Below are 18754 nucleotides of genomic sequence, written 5' to 3' on the forward strand. Positions count from 1 at the left end.
GCCGCGAGGACGCCGGAGGTTACTGACATGACTCTGCTTTGTCCGTGGCCTGTGTGTAATGAGCGCCGTGATTTATCCACAATTTATCCGCTGTTACATCCCCTTTGACAGTCGTAACACGCGCGAAGCCGGGTGCAACAGCAATCGCATCGCGTTACGCGCGTCCTCGCGAGCGGCGTCGCAGAACCGGCTGATCAGGTGTACCAGGTATATCTTCTGATAACAGTAAAATACGACTTTACAAGAAAATTCACAAAGTCGAAGAATGCTGAACGCATAAAAAGTCTTGATGAATGACTGAAGTGCAAAGTTCGCACTTTTTCATTACTGACAAACGCCCGTGAACATTGAGCGATTAAAACCGCGTACTGCGAATCTGCTGAACTCTTCTTCTGTTCTGTTGCGTATCCTTTAAGGGACCATCACGCTCATTATCAGCTGTGCCTCGAGCGCGGCTTTATCAGTCACTGTAGCTCAGTTGTATTCCAATTATGAAAATGATCATCGGACGCATCAGAAGAACTCCATTGTGATTCTCAAATAATTTTCCAACTCTCCGAGTGTTGGCGATACGCCAGCAAATTTTTAATCTTCGCCCTCGTCCCGGCGATCGATCGTGTACTTCGAATAGAACAATGCGCTTCGCGGAAAACATTGGTGAATAGTACCATTGTGTCAAATGGAAAATGTAGTAACGATATAAGAGAAACGTGTAAATTATGAAACACGTAAATTAAAACCGTAATTATCTGACGATATTGCACGTAAACAATCTGAAAAATATACTTTTGTACTAAATCTTTCAGAGCATCCCTCAGAGAAATAAATGTGATTGCAGAAAAACGAGGGTCGACGATGACGCAACACGTAGAGGAGAACTGTTTGTGACACTTGCACTAGTTTGCTTTTACTGAAGCGCGAAATGACCCCGGCGTCTCTCTGCTAATACACCGACAAAGTATCGGAACGAGGCGTGACCTACATTTGAAACTTGATTTTCAGGTTCAAAATCGAAATACCGAGCTAAAAACTTGCGCGTTCACTGCAAGTATTCAGCACAGCTACTATCGATCGCGTATCAGCAAATAAACATCGCATTAATAAAAATCGAGTTTGCGGTTTCTCGACACAGCTTCAACTTACTGGACCAAAACATGTTTTCTTCTTTTCGATCTTTTATTTTAATCTCTTTCATTTTACAACTGGAAAATTTTTAATGCCTTAGTATCCAATAGATTGCCATTTTTTAAATAAAATTTGTTGCTTGCATCGAATACAGTGTAAGCCCGTTTTCGACTGTGCAATATATTGCGCTAGTTTTGACGCAATTTCTTCAGCAATATTTTGCTGCAAGAATTGCTTGCCGTTAAATTGTATTGAGCTTTATACTGTACATTTTATTTAACACAAGATTTGCGCAATATGCACTTGTATATGCAAACTTGTATGTACAAACCTAGGTACAAACTGAAAATATGGAGGAACGTATCAGTTATATAGAAATAACGTGTTTAATAGGAATAAATATAACAAAACGAATAATACAGAGGCGAGTAACGAGGCGATTATCATGACCTTGCACTAATCGTAAACAAATAACAATAACGTAACAATAACATAAAGTAACAAAAGTTTGTTCTTTTTGTTTTTGCACTAGTACAGGCAGCTAAAACGAACAGATGTATATACTTCTTGTATTAGCGCAGACAGTTCAGTTAAAAAGAACAGATCTCGAAACGTACAAACCATGGCGTATGCCGACAGACAAAAAATTGCTCAGGAATAGAGCACGTTTTCAATATCTTGCGCAATTTACGAAACACATGCAATTTGTTTGCAATTTGTTTATTCAAGCGTTCGCGTACATATGCAGTGTGTGCATGAACGTAGCGATAATGGAACACCACTTGAGCAAGCGCTTGCCACTAACAGGGCTCCGTATTAACCCAGATTTTGGACATAAATTCGCGGTGGTGATTGTATACGGTAACTATGCCGGCCAGTTGGGCATCGTTGGTTAAGCTGCCGTTGTCAAACGGCAGCTCATCGTCATCATGATTCACCGTCGGATGCAGGCGTCCTCCATCAGGCCGAGACCACGTCACGTACGGAATCATTATCTCCGCGCGGCGCGTCGCAATTGTTTCCCGTTCGATTATCGGAAAACGCGCAATACTGACCGGAGACAAGACCGTTTAATTTGCCATCTGCTTATAACGGCCGAAGGAGCATCGCGTGGCGACCGACTTTGGAAATAAATCTGCAGCAGCGTCGCAGTCACGGCAGCAGCGAAACCAAGAGTCTTAAAGTGGAACTATTTAATTCATCGCCCGGTTTATATTACGGCCAGTTGACTATGTAGGCTAATTCCGCTCAGATATGGAATCTTTAATCATCGCGAGCTAAAAATGCTCGGGATACATGAAATATGAAACGAACACTCCACCCGTGAGACTGGAAAACGCGAATTGCGAATCATTCGTCGATAACAACGCAGTTTTACTTCGATTTGCGCCGAGGGCGCTAATTTTAGGCGATTGGAACGAGTGCGCGAAACACGATGATTCGATTACGCAAGCAAACATGGCTAATACACGGCAGCAGCAGGGGCTCGCAGTCGAATAAATTGACATGTCGAATGTCGGGGCGAGGCGAGAACCGCGGAGTATCCTCGTTTTCGCGACGTTCCGCGCGAAACCCATGGCTTTCTAAGCTGACTGATGGTCGTTCGTCTTCATCTCACGTCGACTTATGACGGTGCTATTTTCGGACAAACGACCAGTCGCGGGAGACGCTGATCGCAGGTTTACGATGATTTGATGACGCAAGCATCGAAACAGCCCGGGAAACGTTCATCGATAGAAGACGTACACCGTGTACGTCATCTTGCGCCGCGAGAAGACGAGATCTTACGAGAAGCAAGATGGAATATCTTCATTTGCGACGCAGGAATGAGAATTCTCAAAGCAACTCCTATCTCCGACTATTGACCGGTGATAGGGCCGGTTCAAAGGCACCATCGTGGCTGCGAGGGAAACATGCAAGTCCACACGGAGTACGTGTGTCACGTATCCCGGCGTGTATCGCTTATCGAGGACGTGAATCGCGGAGGGAGCTTCATTTCCCTGCACAATCGTGCGGCTTTTCAAAGTACCCTAAACAGCCGGCAGGTCTCGAGAGAACCAGTCCAGGGCTTTGCAGCAAAAACCAGTTCACCAACTCGCGAAAGAAGCCGCGCTTCTCTCAGCTTGCAAGCCGGCAGGCTTGCTGAGGCAGGTGCACCCGTTTGCGACGAGATACGCGAGATTTCAACGTGAAAGCGAGCAAATTTTTGTTTTAGGTATGTTATTGGTGATTCAGTGGATATCCTGATTCACACGACGAAAATGCAACATTTCTGATACATTTATGACGTGGATATCTATAATGCACAGGTGTTATAGGGTACAGTATGTTCATTAATAACATGGTATTAAAATGTATAATGTACCGACGCGATTTATCGGAAATTTGATACTCTTTGCGTTAATATAGAAACATTTATCGGAAAACTGCTGTTATTAATTCAATGAACGTTAGTCTCAGATTGGACGATCGATGAGCAGATCTTTATATTCAGCTTTAATTTCTAGTGTAAGAATTATTTTTGATGTGGGAGTGATCATCTTTTTTAGTATGAAGCTTGTAATAATAATGAGATAATAATGAGATTTTTTATAGAAACCAAATAGATGCAGCATTCTCGGCAGGTATCGCTCGTAGACACACGTTAGGCTCATCTGTAAAGTAAAAAGGATACAATGCCTCATCTCCGAGCGAACCTGGCGCATATAAATGCCCCGTGTATATCCTTCCGCTGCAATTCGCCGTAAACGACGTTTTCCTTGCCTAACGTGGCGCGACGTTGCTTTTAAGGCCGTTTATATTTCCTTAACTGCCATCTCCTCGGCATTGTCCTCGAAGCGTGCCACGGCACGAATACCCATTTTGAAGTTTCTCCACTTTCAATTCAGTGAACGAGATGTTTACGGCTCGTTCGCTTTAACTCGCGATTTTAATTCGCGATCAGCTGCATCTGAAGACAATATTTGCAGAAAAATGTTTATAGCAGCGCACAAAGTTAGACGCGATGATCAATCGGTACGATAAAACGCTGCATCTCGTGGCGGTTACAAAGTCGGCTAACGAAACAATGAAAAATAATGAACGTTTTTCCCTAACACGCGACGCAACGTTAATTAAAATTATCATAACGGGACTGCGCTGTATCTCGTTCCACTTCTAAACTGGGACGGTCGAAAATTTAATTAATTAACGAAACTGCAACCGGAAGACGATCGATTGAGATCTTTCCACACACAGTAAACCTTTACGATATTGTTTACGTAACGTAAACATTTCTTGCGAGTAAAGTGTGGTCACGTTCAGGCCACGTCCAATGATCACGAGGATGTAACGCCACGTAATCGTTCATTGACGTTATCCACATAGGTTGTGTTGTTATTTATGTACCGATAAATAGGGGAGGGTGTATAAATAATTCTGCTTAGGAGGCGCATCGTGTGTACCGCATCCGTGCTATTTCGAGGTCGCGAAGAGCGTTTACATCTTGTTGCCTCACGCGATTATGCGCCGACACTTTACTCACGTTTGTTCATGACACCCTTTATCTTATCGACGTTTCTTTCCACACTCGATCACTAGACGTTTTATTCGGAGCGGAGACGTCATGTGCACGATGTCATCCGTAATCGAAGCACTTAAAAAAAAAACGCAACGACCGCGCAAAGTCCGTTTGCCGATATGTTGCGAGAATATGCAATCAGGAGTCTCATACATGTGTATAATTTTTGCAGAATACTCGATCAGCAGAAATTAAATTTATCGCATCTATCTCTTTATATCTCGGGTTTATCCTATATTAAAAACTCCTTTTAATAAATAAATGAATTTAACGCATTCACCGTTATAACAGTCACCAGTGACCGTGTCAAATGAATATGTCAAAACACATAAATATTGTAACATGCAATTATTTGAATTTGCAAGATAATAGCTGTTTAATAATAACAGAAAAGTATAATGGAGAAAATGCCTTTTGTAAACAACCTAATATTTTTATTTACTAAAAGAAACGATTATATGAACATATTACGATGAATTTTAATTTAATAATCCAATTAACATAAATGAAAAGTCAGTCGAATTGCATTTGGTGATAAATGTGTTAGCGTGTTATTCAATCTTGACTAATTAATAATATATCAATTAATTTTAATTGATCTATTTAATAAATATATGGATAAAGGAATTAATATATTAAATTTACTTAATTAATAGCAAAGACAGAAATGAAATAATTAAAAAATACGAAGGATTGCATCTTATTATGAATATGCTTTTCGAGCGCTGTGTGACGCACGTTCAACTTTGCATCTTTCCATTGATGCACGTATGAAAGCGACTCCGAAGGAGAGTAACACATATGTGCACGCTCGAGGAGATACCCGGGAAGGTATAATAGCACGCGTACGATACACCAGACACCCTTGATGGCGATAATAGTGACGTAACAAAACGACGTCGCGATAATAATGATTCAGCATACGATGCGGTTCGCACCTCTGTACGCGTCATTGGCGCAAAATGAGGTCGCAATCGAAAGCATGATTTATCAAAGAAATCGTGTTAACTCGCAATATTTATCGTCCGCGATAAAAAATGAAAATCCGACACAAACATCGATGCAAAATGAAAAAACAAGTGCGAGGATTCTGGTTATCGTCGAGAGGTTCCAAATCTTTTCGTTATTTGCGGAAAATATTTGGTTTGAAGGGTTTCCCCTTGATTCGCTGTTATTGAATGCACAAAAATTTTTGAGTGGTCACGAATGTGGTTATCGTGGCTCGACCTTGCTACCTGCGAAAATATGACTGGCACGTTTTACGGTATATGCATACGCGGCATTTCCCAACATTACAGCACGCTTTTGAAATGTCAGCATGCACGTTATCGCAATGTCGCGCGCTGTAAACCAGCTCCGTTATTATTTTTTTTCGAGGGCCGCTATGTGCTGGAAAGCATCTCGTTTGGCAAGTATGTAATAGAAAATGATTCGCGTCGGTATTAATCATAGCAATTTAATATCGATATGGGTCTTAACATTAACGCGCGGACGTTAAAGCGTGTAATTTAATTTATAATAACTAAATACGAGACATTCAATTTAATTCTCTATAATTTCCATGCACGAAACATATCAAAACAATAACCACAGATATCACCAAGCTCTCGCTATATTTTGTTACCCTAACACACCCCTCCAGTATATAATCCTCCACTTGTCTCTTCAAACCTGGCCCCTCCAAGTCTGACCTTTCGACGTCTTTAAACAACTTTCGATTGCTGCCACTGTTCCCATTACAAGAACATCGGCTTATCGATCATGTTTCATATCAACACACGCGATACTCCACCCTATATATCTACCCTATACAATGCGATATATCCCTCAGTTTCGCGCAAATAGAAGGGCGCAGTCGATTAATTGTTCCCGCTTATTGGCGCCTCTGAGATCGCTCGGTTCGGCTGGCAGAGCGACATTCCATAATCCGGAGCGACCGTGTCCATTCCTATAGAAGCCGTGCAAGAAACGGTTCGTCGTCGAGTAGAAGGAAAGGATGCAGCGCGTTTTATGGTGTTGTTAGGAGCAACAGTACTTCCCTGCTTTCCACCTGCTCGACACGATGCCGAAAATCGAACTCCGCCTTGATGCAGAGCCTTGATGCGACCTTCCTCCTCGATCTTTCGAGCCGGTCGTTCGTTCCTTGTGCCGGCCTGGCGGCATTCCTCGGCCCACGCCTCCTTACTGTCCTTCGTCACTTTCGTGGTCTTCCTCTTCCTTCCTTCTTCAACAGCTCTGCGACCGTTGGCCTAGGCTTTATGGCTGCCGGATTATTTGAAGCCCGCTTTACTGATTAACGTACATGGATACTACATTAACGCTTTCTTAAAGAATTGTGTAATCATATCAGATATTAGAATAAAGAATATATCTATAAATATGTAATTGTGCTGGTTTCTGTTGGTTTTTAGTGAAAGTAGAATGATATAGATATTAGAATAAAGATAAAATTAAAGTAGAGAAATACAGATAGCTGATTGAAATCAAGAAGAATTTTTCGTGGAAAGTCAAAAGTTTTGTTTAGAGTTTATATCTGAGTTTTTTGTTTATATATGATCTATGGTTAATACATTTCTTTTTATTAAATATTGAATGAAGAACGTTTGATTGCATACCAATTTGAAGTATGCGAATTTCTAATTCAGCTGAACGAAAGTGTGCAGTATTCGACACACGGCAGTACATCTTGTCTAAGAAACGTAAGCACGTACATACGATTTTATATATATACTACGGAGTGATGTTCAAGGATATATCATTCCCCCACAAGCATTTGCATTAAAACCTATGCAAATTAGCGTTGTCGAGAATCGTTAAATCCTGGTCCACTATCTCTCGCGCAGTACACATAATTCTCTGCGAATTTCTGCGCGAATATACACTAAATCAAAGCGCCGACTGGAGTAGATAATTCTCAGGCGATTTATCATATAATCTAAGACGTTAACAATTTAATTCATTTACTTGAGCAGGTAGCGGCTCAATTAGCCACAAAGCTTAGAAATTAACTAAGAAAACGCGGAGAGAAGTAGGAGAAATGGACGTTAACGCAGAAAGTATTTATAAATATCGATCAAGCGCAGCAATGGATATTAATTATAATTTTAATATTTATTATAGACATAAATTTGACATTTAATTGAATCGTATATATTTGTTTGCCGCATTCTGCAGTTCTCGCTCGCGGAATAGCCGAATATGCTGCAAATGTCATAATTATATAATTGACTTTCGTGAGATCGATTACAGCTCTTGCGTTGTAAAATCTTTAAATTGAATGTAGCAATTAAATCGTTTGATAGCTGATTCATGGAACGGTCGGCACTCGTTTTCTCTGACCCTCTCACCGAATGGAGAGGACGAGAACCTGGGAAACACAACGGGTACTCTTTTTCTTTTCTCTACAAAGAAGTATAATCCACGGAACAACGGATCCCTCGACCCTAGATTTCGTTCTCGTCCACTTTCCCCGGAGACGTTGGCTTAGCAAGGACGTTTCTTGGCGCACACCCACGAATACTCCAGATTCTCGTTTCCATCTCAACCTCTCTCTAACAAAACTCACAAAAGAGTTTCACAAAATCTGGCAGTACATTCAAATATACATATATCTCAATATTTATTATAAATATGAGTAGCTCAACTCTGTCTTTTGTTAAAGTATATGAAAATAGAATGTATTGCATAAAATTAACAAAAAGCGCAGTACACTTAAATCGAGTTGTCCTTCAGGATTTGGAAGTTATTTATTAACAAATTGCAATGAACATTACGTTGATGTGATCTTTAAACATTTCTCCGTTTGAGACGTTACTCTCCGAGATGAAACCATTTCCCATTGCAACTGACACTGTTAGAGCGCAACAAGCGGCGCGAATGTTGTTGCTTGTAAAAGCCCATCAAGCAATTCCGTAACCGTTGATGACTGGAGCCGGAGAATGCAGGCTAGATGCGCAGCATTTGCATACGAACGAGCCTCGGTGGGACTACGGTCTCGGTAAGCCATTGCACCTAATTGTTAGTCCGCTTGACCCAATCGAGAATCGCCGCACGCGCAACATCGCGATTTTCATTCTCCCGGCTGTGGTGCGCACCGCCTCGCAATAAAATCGCTCCCGTGGCTTGCGCGAGACTTTAAGATACGATTTAAGGACGGCATTCTCTCGATACCGGTTTTATTCAGCGAGACCCGTTCCTCGCGAAGCGGGAAGAACGGCCCGTATCGAATCCCAACGTTCTTTTAATTAATCACCCTGCTTCGATCGGAAATGGAAAGCTCTCGACGCCGCGAAACGAATTCGTCACGATATGGTGAACGGATATTTTATTGATCGGAGAGATTGATCAAGTTGCTGGCGTGGAACTGGCGTCTCGATATCATTCTCGAGCGGAACGGAGAATCATCGCACGCGAGCACGCGAGCGAGTGATCGAGACGTGTCAGCACACACATGTAGAAGCTGATTTGCGATGGCTTTGCGATTTGGGCCGATCGATGATCCCGACCGAGGCGTAATCCAATAACTGCTGTGTTCGCTCTAGCAAATATTCAACATTCCTGCATAGGAACGGCTGGGCACACACTCGTTGCAACTTGTGCATTCCTCGTCGACAACTTGAAGAACTACACGCAATTCCTTGGCGTGTATAAGACAAGTCGAGCGAAACAGGAAGCACATTTAGCAAAAGTATAGAGCGAGAAGATTATGGAGGTTTCAACGCGATTGTTCGTTGAATTAGTCATCTCAAAATACCCGCAGATATTAATACTATAATTAGCATTATTTAATTATGCATTAATGTAATCTATCAATATTATCAATCAATTATATAATACATGAATAGACAATAAAATTATATATGTATAAATTATTATCACATAAATTTACGAGTATACATATAATTCTTTATAATATTACTTTCATGTAGTTATAATTAATTTTAAAACATGACAGCAATGCTCCGTATTTAATAGTCCTCTAAAGACATCGATGTTAAGTTAAATTGATATTTAAATTTGTTTGAAGCAGCGTATATATTTATGAGAAATCTGCTTCTCAGATCAGAATCGTAGGATATCACTTAAGCTAAATGGTCCGCTGAGCCATGTGAATAGATATTACATATTAGTATCACGTGCCACGTGATACTATGCTGAACTTGTAGAACATCACGCGTGATTTTTTTCGTCTGCTAATTGGATTCTGTTCTTTATAGCTGTGTAATAATGTATCAACTTGCGAATGGTTTTCCTAACGATGTTTGCTATATCCTTTATCAAATACAAATACGCTTGATATAATGGTTGTGTTCGTCGAGCTAACGACGTAGAAGCGTAACGACTATAATCCGCAAAGGAGAACGTTTTTACCGCTATGAATTCGAGAACCATTAAAACATTGAAGAGTCTAAACCAACAAGGACTATTCATACCGTAAAAACGCGCGCATAAAACTTCACATTACGAACGGCAGTAAAATCTCCTTTTTTTCTCGCCGACCAATAGTGCCATCAACCAACCAGTCAGCTAACCAGCTTGTTCTTTTATTTCCAGGTGAAAGGAATTTCTCGACTTAGGCTAAGATGTCACATCACAGCGACGACAACATGCTGATAGCGACATCGGACTCCTTCTGGGAGCCGGGGAACTACAAGCGCACCACCAGGAGGATCGAAGACGGTCACAAGCTCTGCGATAGCCTGATAGCGCTGGTCCAGGAAAGAGCAGAGATCGAGAAGAACTACGCGAAAGCGCTCAAGAACTGGTCGAAGAATTGGAACGACAAGATCGAGAAGGGGCCCGAGTATGGCACGACTGAGGCGGCGTGGAAGGGCGTTCTGGTGGAATCCGACAGGCTCTGCGATCTTCACCTCAGGGTCAAAGAGAATCTCTGCAACGACATCGTCCAGCAGGTGAAGACGTGGCAAAAGGATGCGTATCACAAGGTGAGAGCGGTTCTATGTTACAGCTTACATGGCTGCTTTAAATTGAGATTCCAAGTCCAAGTTTGAGATGTCCTCGTAGAAAAGAGTTGGCTGGACGATGACATTGCTAGATCAGCTATTTCCACGTTTCCCGAACGATGACATACTTTTCGATGGTAAAACGACGAGCGCGACGAATTTAATTACGTCGAATTGAATTGAATTGGCGATTCTAAATCATCTAAATTGACTGTCGAATAATTTTAGAATGATTAAAATTTGAGTATGATTTAAAAAAGCCTATTACTCTATCTATTACTGCACATTTTTTACTATGACTAGTACAACACAGGCGCGCACTATGCGCGCGCTATTTTATTTTTCAATGTTAATAATGTTTTCGAATAATAATATTCATCTATTATTTATTAAAAAATTTTTTTCTTTTTCCGAGGAGTTCTGAGTTGTTGATATCATTATTTTTTATATTGCCTAGAGTTCTCTGCTATTGAAAATACCGTAAACTCGGAAATGAAAAAGTTCTACCCTTAGAAATTTTTTCTTTTTCCTAGCAGTTCTGAGTTGTTGATATCATTATTTTTTATATTGCCTAGAGTTCTCTGCTATTGAAAAGTTCTCGAGCATCTTGATTTTTTTTAGAATAGGATTCTTGTCTTCATTTTCAAATGCTCAGATACTGATGTTTATCGTCGGTAATTTCTTTTATGCAGATTTTTGTAATAATAACTAACGTTGCGCGGGTTTTTCGTTCCATGATTGCAGTCGATGATGACCCTGAAGGAACGCAAGGAGATGGAAGACGCGTTCAAGAAGGCGCAGAAGCCATGGGCGAAGCTCTTGCAGAAGGTCGAGAAGGCAAAGTCCGAGTACCATAACAGTTGTAAGACCGAGCGGACCGCGGCGAACATGGAGAGGAACGCCTCGGCGGACAGTTCTCTCTCGCCGGATCAGGTGAGCACCGTTATGTAGTCCGATTCATATCTCTCGTTGCGCACATCGCATCACTCGTCACTCGCAACGTGTTATTAACGATACGCGCGACGTATCACTACTACCATAGGAATCACTTCGTCACCACGTTCGCTTTTAAAAGGCTGACGAACTTCAAGCGAACCACGTTACTATGATACAGTCTTACGAACCTTGCATGGGTCTGTTTGATGATTCTGACAGAGTAAAGTATTCTCACGCGCGTGTGATGTCGTTTTCGCGCGTGCACACATAGAATACGTCAAGAGATCTCTAAACGCTTTGTTAAATATCTTTCAATATCCTTGTTCAGCATTCAGCTAGTAGGAGATTGAAGGAACGTAGGATGTAGAGGTATAGTAAAACGTAAGAGACACTAAATCGATTGCGCGAGCGGCAAGTCGAGTAATGTTTCATAAGAAATTCGCGTCGAAGCGTCCGATAGATTTCAACAATGCGTACTTTGCACCGTTAAAACTATATTTAAATAAAAACAGACTATAGTTTCAGCTAGGATTCTCTAAAAGAAAGAATAATAGTTTTATCGCGCCTTTATCAGTATCCTTTTTAATACGATGAACAATTTACGAATGCGCATTGATAATTAATATATTGACATCATATATTGTGTAACTATTAGTCTTGCATCTCGATCACACGCACACGCGACTCTACAGGTAGATACAGTTGTTCTCTAGCGAGTATTATTTACAGATGGCCCGAGGCTCTGAAAACGTACGTTATACACCTTGTATATTCCTATAAGAATTATCTCTTGCATGCGCCGTTCTACCTCTGTTCTCGCTTTCCTCGACGTTTCCTCGCGCGGCAGGCTAACGACACGCGAGCTCGCTCGCTTTTCTCGTGCGCGCGGATTATCCCCATGCACGTTTCTGTGTTTCTTGCTCGAAACGGAAAAGACACTTTGTATCGGTCACGCGGATAGATACGTTTCATTCCGCTTCTTGTTCGTTGGCAATTACGCGAACGATATCCGAATGACGAAACGAATCCGAGAGCGTGAGGGAAAAACCGTGTTGCGGCATTGTATCGGAGTTTCGTTACCAAGTTTCGTCGCTATTGCTCGAAACACAATACGAGAGAGAAAATTTCAAAATTCCGCGATTTATATTCTTTTTCCAATTTTACACGTAAATTGTTACTCCTGCGGTGAGATTTATGAGAGAAAAATAGAGAAATTCTAAAATTCCATATTTCATATTTTTTTCTTTTAATTTTAAACATAAATTGTTATCTCGCCGTGATTTATCACACAAGGGAAGGAGAGAAATTCAAAAATTTCATTTTTCATATTCTTTTTTTATCTCAAACATAAATTGTTATCACCGCCGCATAAGAGCACGCATAATTGGCACAATAATCGATCTCTCGATATCCGGAGGTAGACATCTCTGAAAGAGGGCTAACAACGTTTCTAGATGACAGATTGTGGATGTGGTGCATGGAGGCTGAGAGTACCAAAAATCCTTAGGAATAATAAGATAGGCGACGTTCAGTTTGTATGTATTTGACGTTGCATGTTGCATGTTTCTTCATTCACGTCTTACTTTTCTCTTATTACAGAAGGCTCTGCTGGTAAGCGAAACTCTGAATTAAAGTTCTTTCAGTTGTCGCACGAGAAGTATTCGCTCGAGCTGACTCAATCTAATGGATCGAAATCAGAAAGCCGCGCAAAAAGGCACAGCCGGCAAATATCTATCCGCTATCTGATATTCGCTTTCCTGTTTCGACATCTCGTTAACTCCTGATCTCGATCCACTTTTTTAAATCTTAGACGTAGTCACGTTTCTTATTCCTGTTAGATATATGTATCATTGCTAAATAATCATATCACCTGTATATAATTATTAATGTAGAGAAAAAAATGCATGAAATACGAATAACTAGTGAGTCAGTACACGTGAACAACCCTCTTTGCGCTCAAATCTTGGAGCACTCACGGCACTTAATGATCGGTGCGTTCGACGCTTTTTTTGCAAAATCAAATAACGACATAAATTTTGCCACGAACGGCCTCAACCTTGCGTCTTCGCGCAAACCGAGCCGCGTCGGAAAGTAAGCGCTGTAATTATGCAATTATGTAAAGCAGCGAAATTACTGTGTTACCCGTACATTTTAAGTCCCGTGAAATTCGTGCAAGCTCCATTGTGAGGTTCCCCCGATTTCGGCGGAGATTAGAGGCACTAACAAATTTGCGAAATTATTATATAGAGTGCCCGCGATTGTAAAATGCACGTATCGCGCCAAGCAGAGAGCAAGTGTTTCTAAAGTATTCGTAGATAGCGAGTCAATGTTGTCAATTCTCGATGTATCATTAATTTAATTTATTAACTCGAAAATATCCAAAAGATTCAAATTAGATTGTTGTTACGATTAAAATTGTTACGGTTAGAATGCTCATTATGTACGTAATTTACGTGTAGTCGCATGATGAGATGAACACGCATTAGTAGATTTGTGGACGGTATGTGTAGTTTTTGATACATCAAGTAGTCACATTATTTATTTTTTTCGCACATTTTGACATATGAAAATCGTAAATTTCTTGTCCCTTTTCTTAATGTAGCATCGTCGTTTAACATCGCGAGAAAGCATCTTCCGCAGCTTTTTGGTGATGAACTAGAGGGTAAAGAATTGGGACGTCAATTGAGAGCGCTCTTATTTGATATTTATATTTTAAACTTCGATTTTGAACTGAGAATTAAATTTGGAGAATCGCGCGATTCGCTTCTCTTAAAATTGATGCGAGAAATAAATGCCTTCCATTAATTATTTTTTTTTTATAAAGTATGCCCTTTACAAAATTTTTGCTGTCATAAAACTTTCGTACCAGGTTTATTTACTAATTGATCGAACGGTAAAGTTACTGAGTCGTATTTCGTTAAAGTCATGCCAAAGTCTTTACCTTCAACTTGACGTTAAAGATGAGCTCTCTGTAAGGTTTCTAAATATCTTTCCGTCTTTTTTGGCAGGTAAAGAAAATGCAGGACCGAGTACAGAAAACGAAGGAGGAGGTGCAGAAGGCAAAGGAGAAATACGAGGCGGCGCTCCAAGAAATCAATCAGTACAATCCAAAGTACATGGAAGACATGACGCAAGTATTCGAGAAGTGCCAAGAGATGGAGGCGCAGCGGCTACAGTTCTTCAAAGATGTTCTCTTCGGCATTCACAAATGTCTCAATGTATCACAGGATCCAGTGTAAGTTTTCTTCCAGTATCGCATAATTCTATCGTCTAATGCATAATTGTAAATTTCAAAAATTGCTATTGAAAATTCTAATTAAATTTGTTAACATTTTAATTTTATATATATAGTTATTTAAATTTATATACGCATGTATACATACTATATTATAATTTAATTTTGCATTCATCAAAGGATCAATCTATCGACACGCAAATATAACATCGCGGACTGTCTAGTGTCCGTCTTCATCAATATCGGTTACACGCTTTCATTGTCGCTGTTTAATTAATTCAATTAAGTCAATTCAATTTGCAATAGTTCAAATACGCCAAACTTGGAATTCTCAAATTTTATTCGTCCGTTTTTTTCAGACTTAATAAATGTAACGTTCATGTTTTATTATCATTACTATTATCATCACTATTATCATGGATTGTATGTATTACCATTTTCAGGCTTCCACAAATATACGAGGAATTCTATCACACGATAAATAATGCTGATCACGAAAAAGATCTCAAGTGGTGGTCTAACAATCACGGCGTAAACATGGCCATGAATTGGCCGCAATTCGAGGTAATTTCGCTTAACGCTTGCCGCTGTCCGCTACGAAAGCTCTACTGTCGCATGTAAAAGCCCTGCTCGTGGTTGAAGATCTGTTGTTAGACAACATATATAGCTGTAGCGTGTATTGAACATTACTCTATAGCTTCCCCTGTTTTACAATAATGTTACTCATTGTTTCGCGCGTTATTTCTATATTTTCTTCCTTTGCTCCTGGCACCCGTTCCAACAAGAAGTACAATGGCATTTGCCGCAGTTACTCGAGATGCCAAAGAGAGACATGGATATACTGATATGAATAATATAACATATAATTGATAAATGTATATAATTGATATAATATAAAAATAGATAATATTTAAAAAAGTCCTTTTGAAAAATAAAAGTATTAAATAATATATTGGTTTTTCAGAAAAATGGTTTAATAAAAATTACATTTTATTTGCATTACAGTAATGAGTAAAACACACTCACATACTCGAATGAAACCGAGCATACTCTCAGTCAACGTTTTTAACTTCCGTGTTTGTCGTCGTGTAATTATTATTACTTTAAATAAGATTTATGCTTTTGTACAATAGCATATAAGAAAATTGTCCGCTTGAAAAAATATTTGTTCTTACGTTTCATAGCTTTTAAAACCCGTAATCAACATCCTCGGTTGGGAACGCGATATTACCGGAATTTTTACCTTTTCGAAAATTAATAATATCAATTAAAATTTACACAATCGTTGTATATAACGCGAGCTTAGTCGATTGTCCCCTCTTGATTATGGGTTATCGCCGATTTGTTTCAGCCAGTTTTTTACTTAACAAACTCATGTACAAGAAATGCCAAAGAGCTGTGTCTTGCTACTGCAATCATTAAATTTGTCGAAATGACGTGTGTCTGTGTCCTTCGTTTTATTTCATCTTTATTTCGGCCTTATTTCGTCAAGGGTTAAATTCGTTACTAGAGTATCGCCCCACCTCACACCGCCAGCTCTCTCATCTCAGTTTAATTTTTAATTCATCAGTATCAAAGTAATAGATATAGAGAGCTCTTAGACAACATGTATCATTCATATCACGTACTTTTGATATTTAAAGAAAAAGATAAAAAACAGAAGTGAGAAAGAGAGAGAGAGAGAGAAAGGGAGAGAAAAAGAAAAAAGTAGAGAGAACCCGCAAAATTTTTTTCCGGAATGCATGCATGTGATTGTTTTGGGACGTTGCTATTATGCAGGACTACACAGAGGAGTTCCGCGAGATCACGAAGGGCTCGAAGTCGAAGGAGGCGCTCCCGGCAGGCTCCATCACTCTCATCAATCAACGCCCGGTCGGCGAGGATCTGCATGTAAAGTTTTGTTTACACGTTACACACCGACGCCACCCGCTCGCAATCTCTACTTTAACTGTCGAGCACACCCTTGTCGCGAAACACCCCTACCGAGCACTGTCCGCCTGTTGTTCACCCCGATTGCACCGACGAGCCAGTCGTCTCGATCCGGCACGACGGTCGATCGCGGGAGTCTCCGGTCGGTCAGGCACACACGCGACAGCTTGTAACGGATGTCCCAGCTGGCCGCGCCAAGACGCCGCCCGGCCGCGAGGTCATCCAGAATGGGTTTCCTTTCTCAGCTTCTGGCTCGTAGCTGTCTTAACCGAATTAACCATAATCTGCTCCGCGCTTGTGCTCGCACGTAATCGCACGGATCTGTGCCTGAAAGCGGACACGAATCAGCCCCTGTAAGAGGTACAAGAACGAATTTACAAACTGGAGAGGCAGTGTAATGGAGAAACGGGAACAGTGTCGGTCAGCCATAGTGCGACGTAGAAGATTGCGCTGATGAAAAAGAAATAACGTCTTGATATTTTTATATCTCCTTTTTCTGTGTCTTTTCCTGATGAATTAATAAGTTTTCTCGTAAAATGGGAAGAGGGTTGCGCATTTATAAAATATTTCTGTTCAAGCAAGTTTATCTTTACTTGAACGCTATTAATAAGATATTGTTACTTATAACGTTATAATTATTATAACAATTAGAATAATCGGTGAAGATAATATGTTACATATAATTGTTCTTGGTTTAGATTCTACTAACTTCTACACACTCTCCGATCCTCAAAAGTTTGTAAATTAGTTTCTTTTGAATTGCTTTATTATCCTGCTCATGGTATATGGTATGGATAATATATAATATATGTTACTCATATATATATATATATATATATGTATAAATATGTACAGAAATCATTGAGCTTAAAAGTAAGTCATGTATGCCTGCAACTGATTGTTAAGAGTCACATGCGAGGGGTCTATCATTTTCCACGTGCTTGAAAATACTATGTTATGAGAATCATGTTATGGAACCAAATAACGAAAATAATACGTAATTTATTTCACGGATAAAAGACATTGTACGATAAACTATATGCAAACCGTCGCATTTTCTTTCAACTGCTCCGAACTCTTTAATTTCACATCGTACTTTGATTTTGGTTTCAATGTTTCAAGATAATGGTTTCAAGCAATGGTCTCAAGATAACTATATGTATATATTTAACAGTAGTTGAAAATTTGCATACATATAATACTTGGCCTTCAATGAAATATTCATGAAAGAAGGGCCTTCGTAGAAAATGCGATGGTTCCGAATTCCGTATGCTAATATCTCGCATGGTGTACGATTAAACTACTTGTATATAGCCATCGGCTAAACTGCCATTTCTCACATAGGAATGTCTGTAAAATCGTGTTCGATAAGAAACGCAATAACAGTGACGACAGTCGCGACGCAGAATTCAAGAATGACATTACTTTAACATCACTGTACATAACTCATCAAACAATCTGTTCATTGGAATTTCTCATCGCATTAATTGTTATAATTTGTCTCATGGAACGCAACGTTCAAGCTTGACGTTCGCTTTGTAAATACGTGCTTTAGGAAAATCGGTAAGTTTCTCGAAGAGAAATTCGGAAATTTTCTCGGATGCGGATGCTATCTTGAAAAAGATAGGATGTAGCGATGGCTTCGACGAAATCGCCCACAAGCATCGTCGGCATGCTCGTTAAAGCACGAAATATTTGCGGGTCAAGCGATTTGAATCATACACGGAACACTTGGTTGCACGCATGGCATTTTTCATCGAGATATTCACGTGCACCCGTACCACGTGCTTACCGAAAACACATTTAACATACCTCCTCGTGTTCGGACAGGAATTCCCGCCGGTGAACAACAAATCGAAATCGAAGTCCGCCGCTCGAGTAATATCAGCGGATGGCAATCACGCAGATAGCAAAACCGACACAATAAGCACCGGCAAGCAACCTTCGGAAAAGAATGACGAGAGCGATAGTGTCAACAGGCCTGCAACTATTACGTAAGTCTCAAGA

At 40.2% G+C, this 18754-nt stretch overlaps 1 protein-coding gene across 5 annotated transcripts in view; it reads left to right on the forward strand.

Moving 5' to 3' along the window:
- LOC105278475 (protein kinase C and casein kinase substrate in neurons protein 1) overlaps positions 1–18754 on the forward strand; it is a 54419-nt gene that overhangs the window by 33557 nt on the left and 2108 nt on the right. For 2 of the 5 annotated variants that reach the window (XM_011337587.3, XM_011337588.3), the window contains exons 2-8: positions 10238–10629; positions 11392–11580; positions 13038–13118; positions 14592–14818; positions 15262–15382; positions 16598–16708; positions 18578–18741. In XM_011337587.3, the coding sequence (XP_011335889.1) occupies positions 10267–10629; positions 11392–11580; positions 13038–13118; positions 14592–14818; positions 15262–15382; positions 16598–16708; positions 18578–18741 (1256 nt within the window). In that variant the 5' untranslated portion in view covers positions 10238–10266. Of the gene's footprint in view, positions 1–10237; positions 10630–11391; positions 11581–12312; positions 12334–13037; positions 13119–14591; positions 14819–15261; positions 15383–16597; positions 16709–18577; positions 18742–18754 lie in introns of all 5 variants that reach the window. The other 3 variants (XM_011337589.3, XM_011337590.3, XM_011337591.3) reach the window with 3 other exon arrangements.

This window comes from Ooceraea biroi, chromosome 1 (assembly GCF_003672135.1).
Source record: "Ooceraea biroi isolate clonal line C1 chromosome 1, Obir_v5.4, whole genome shotgun sequence".
Classification (NCBI taxonomy): domain Eukaryota; kingdom Metazoa; phylum Arthropoda; class Insecta; order Hymenoptera; family Formicidae; genus Ooceraea; species Ooceraea biroi.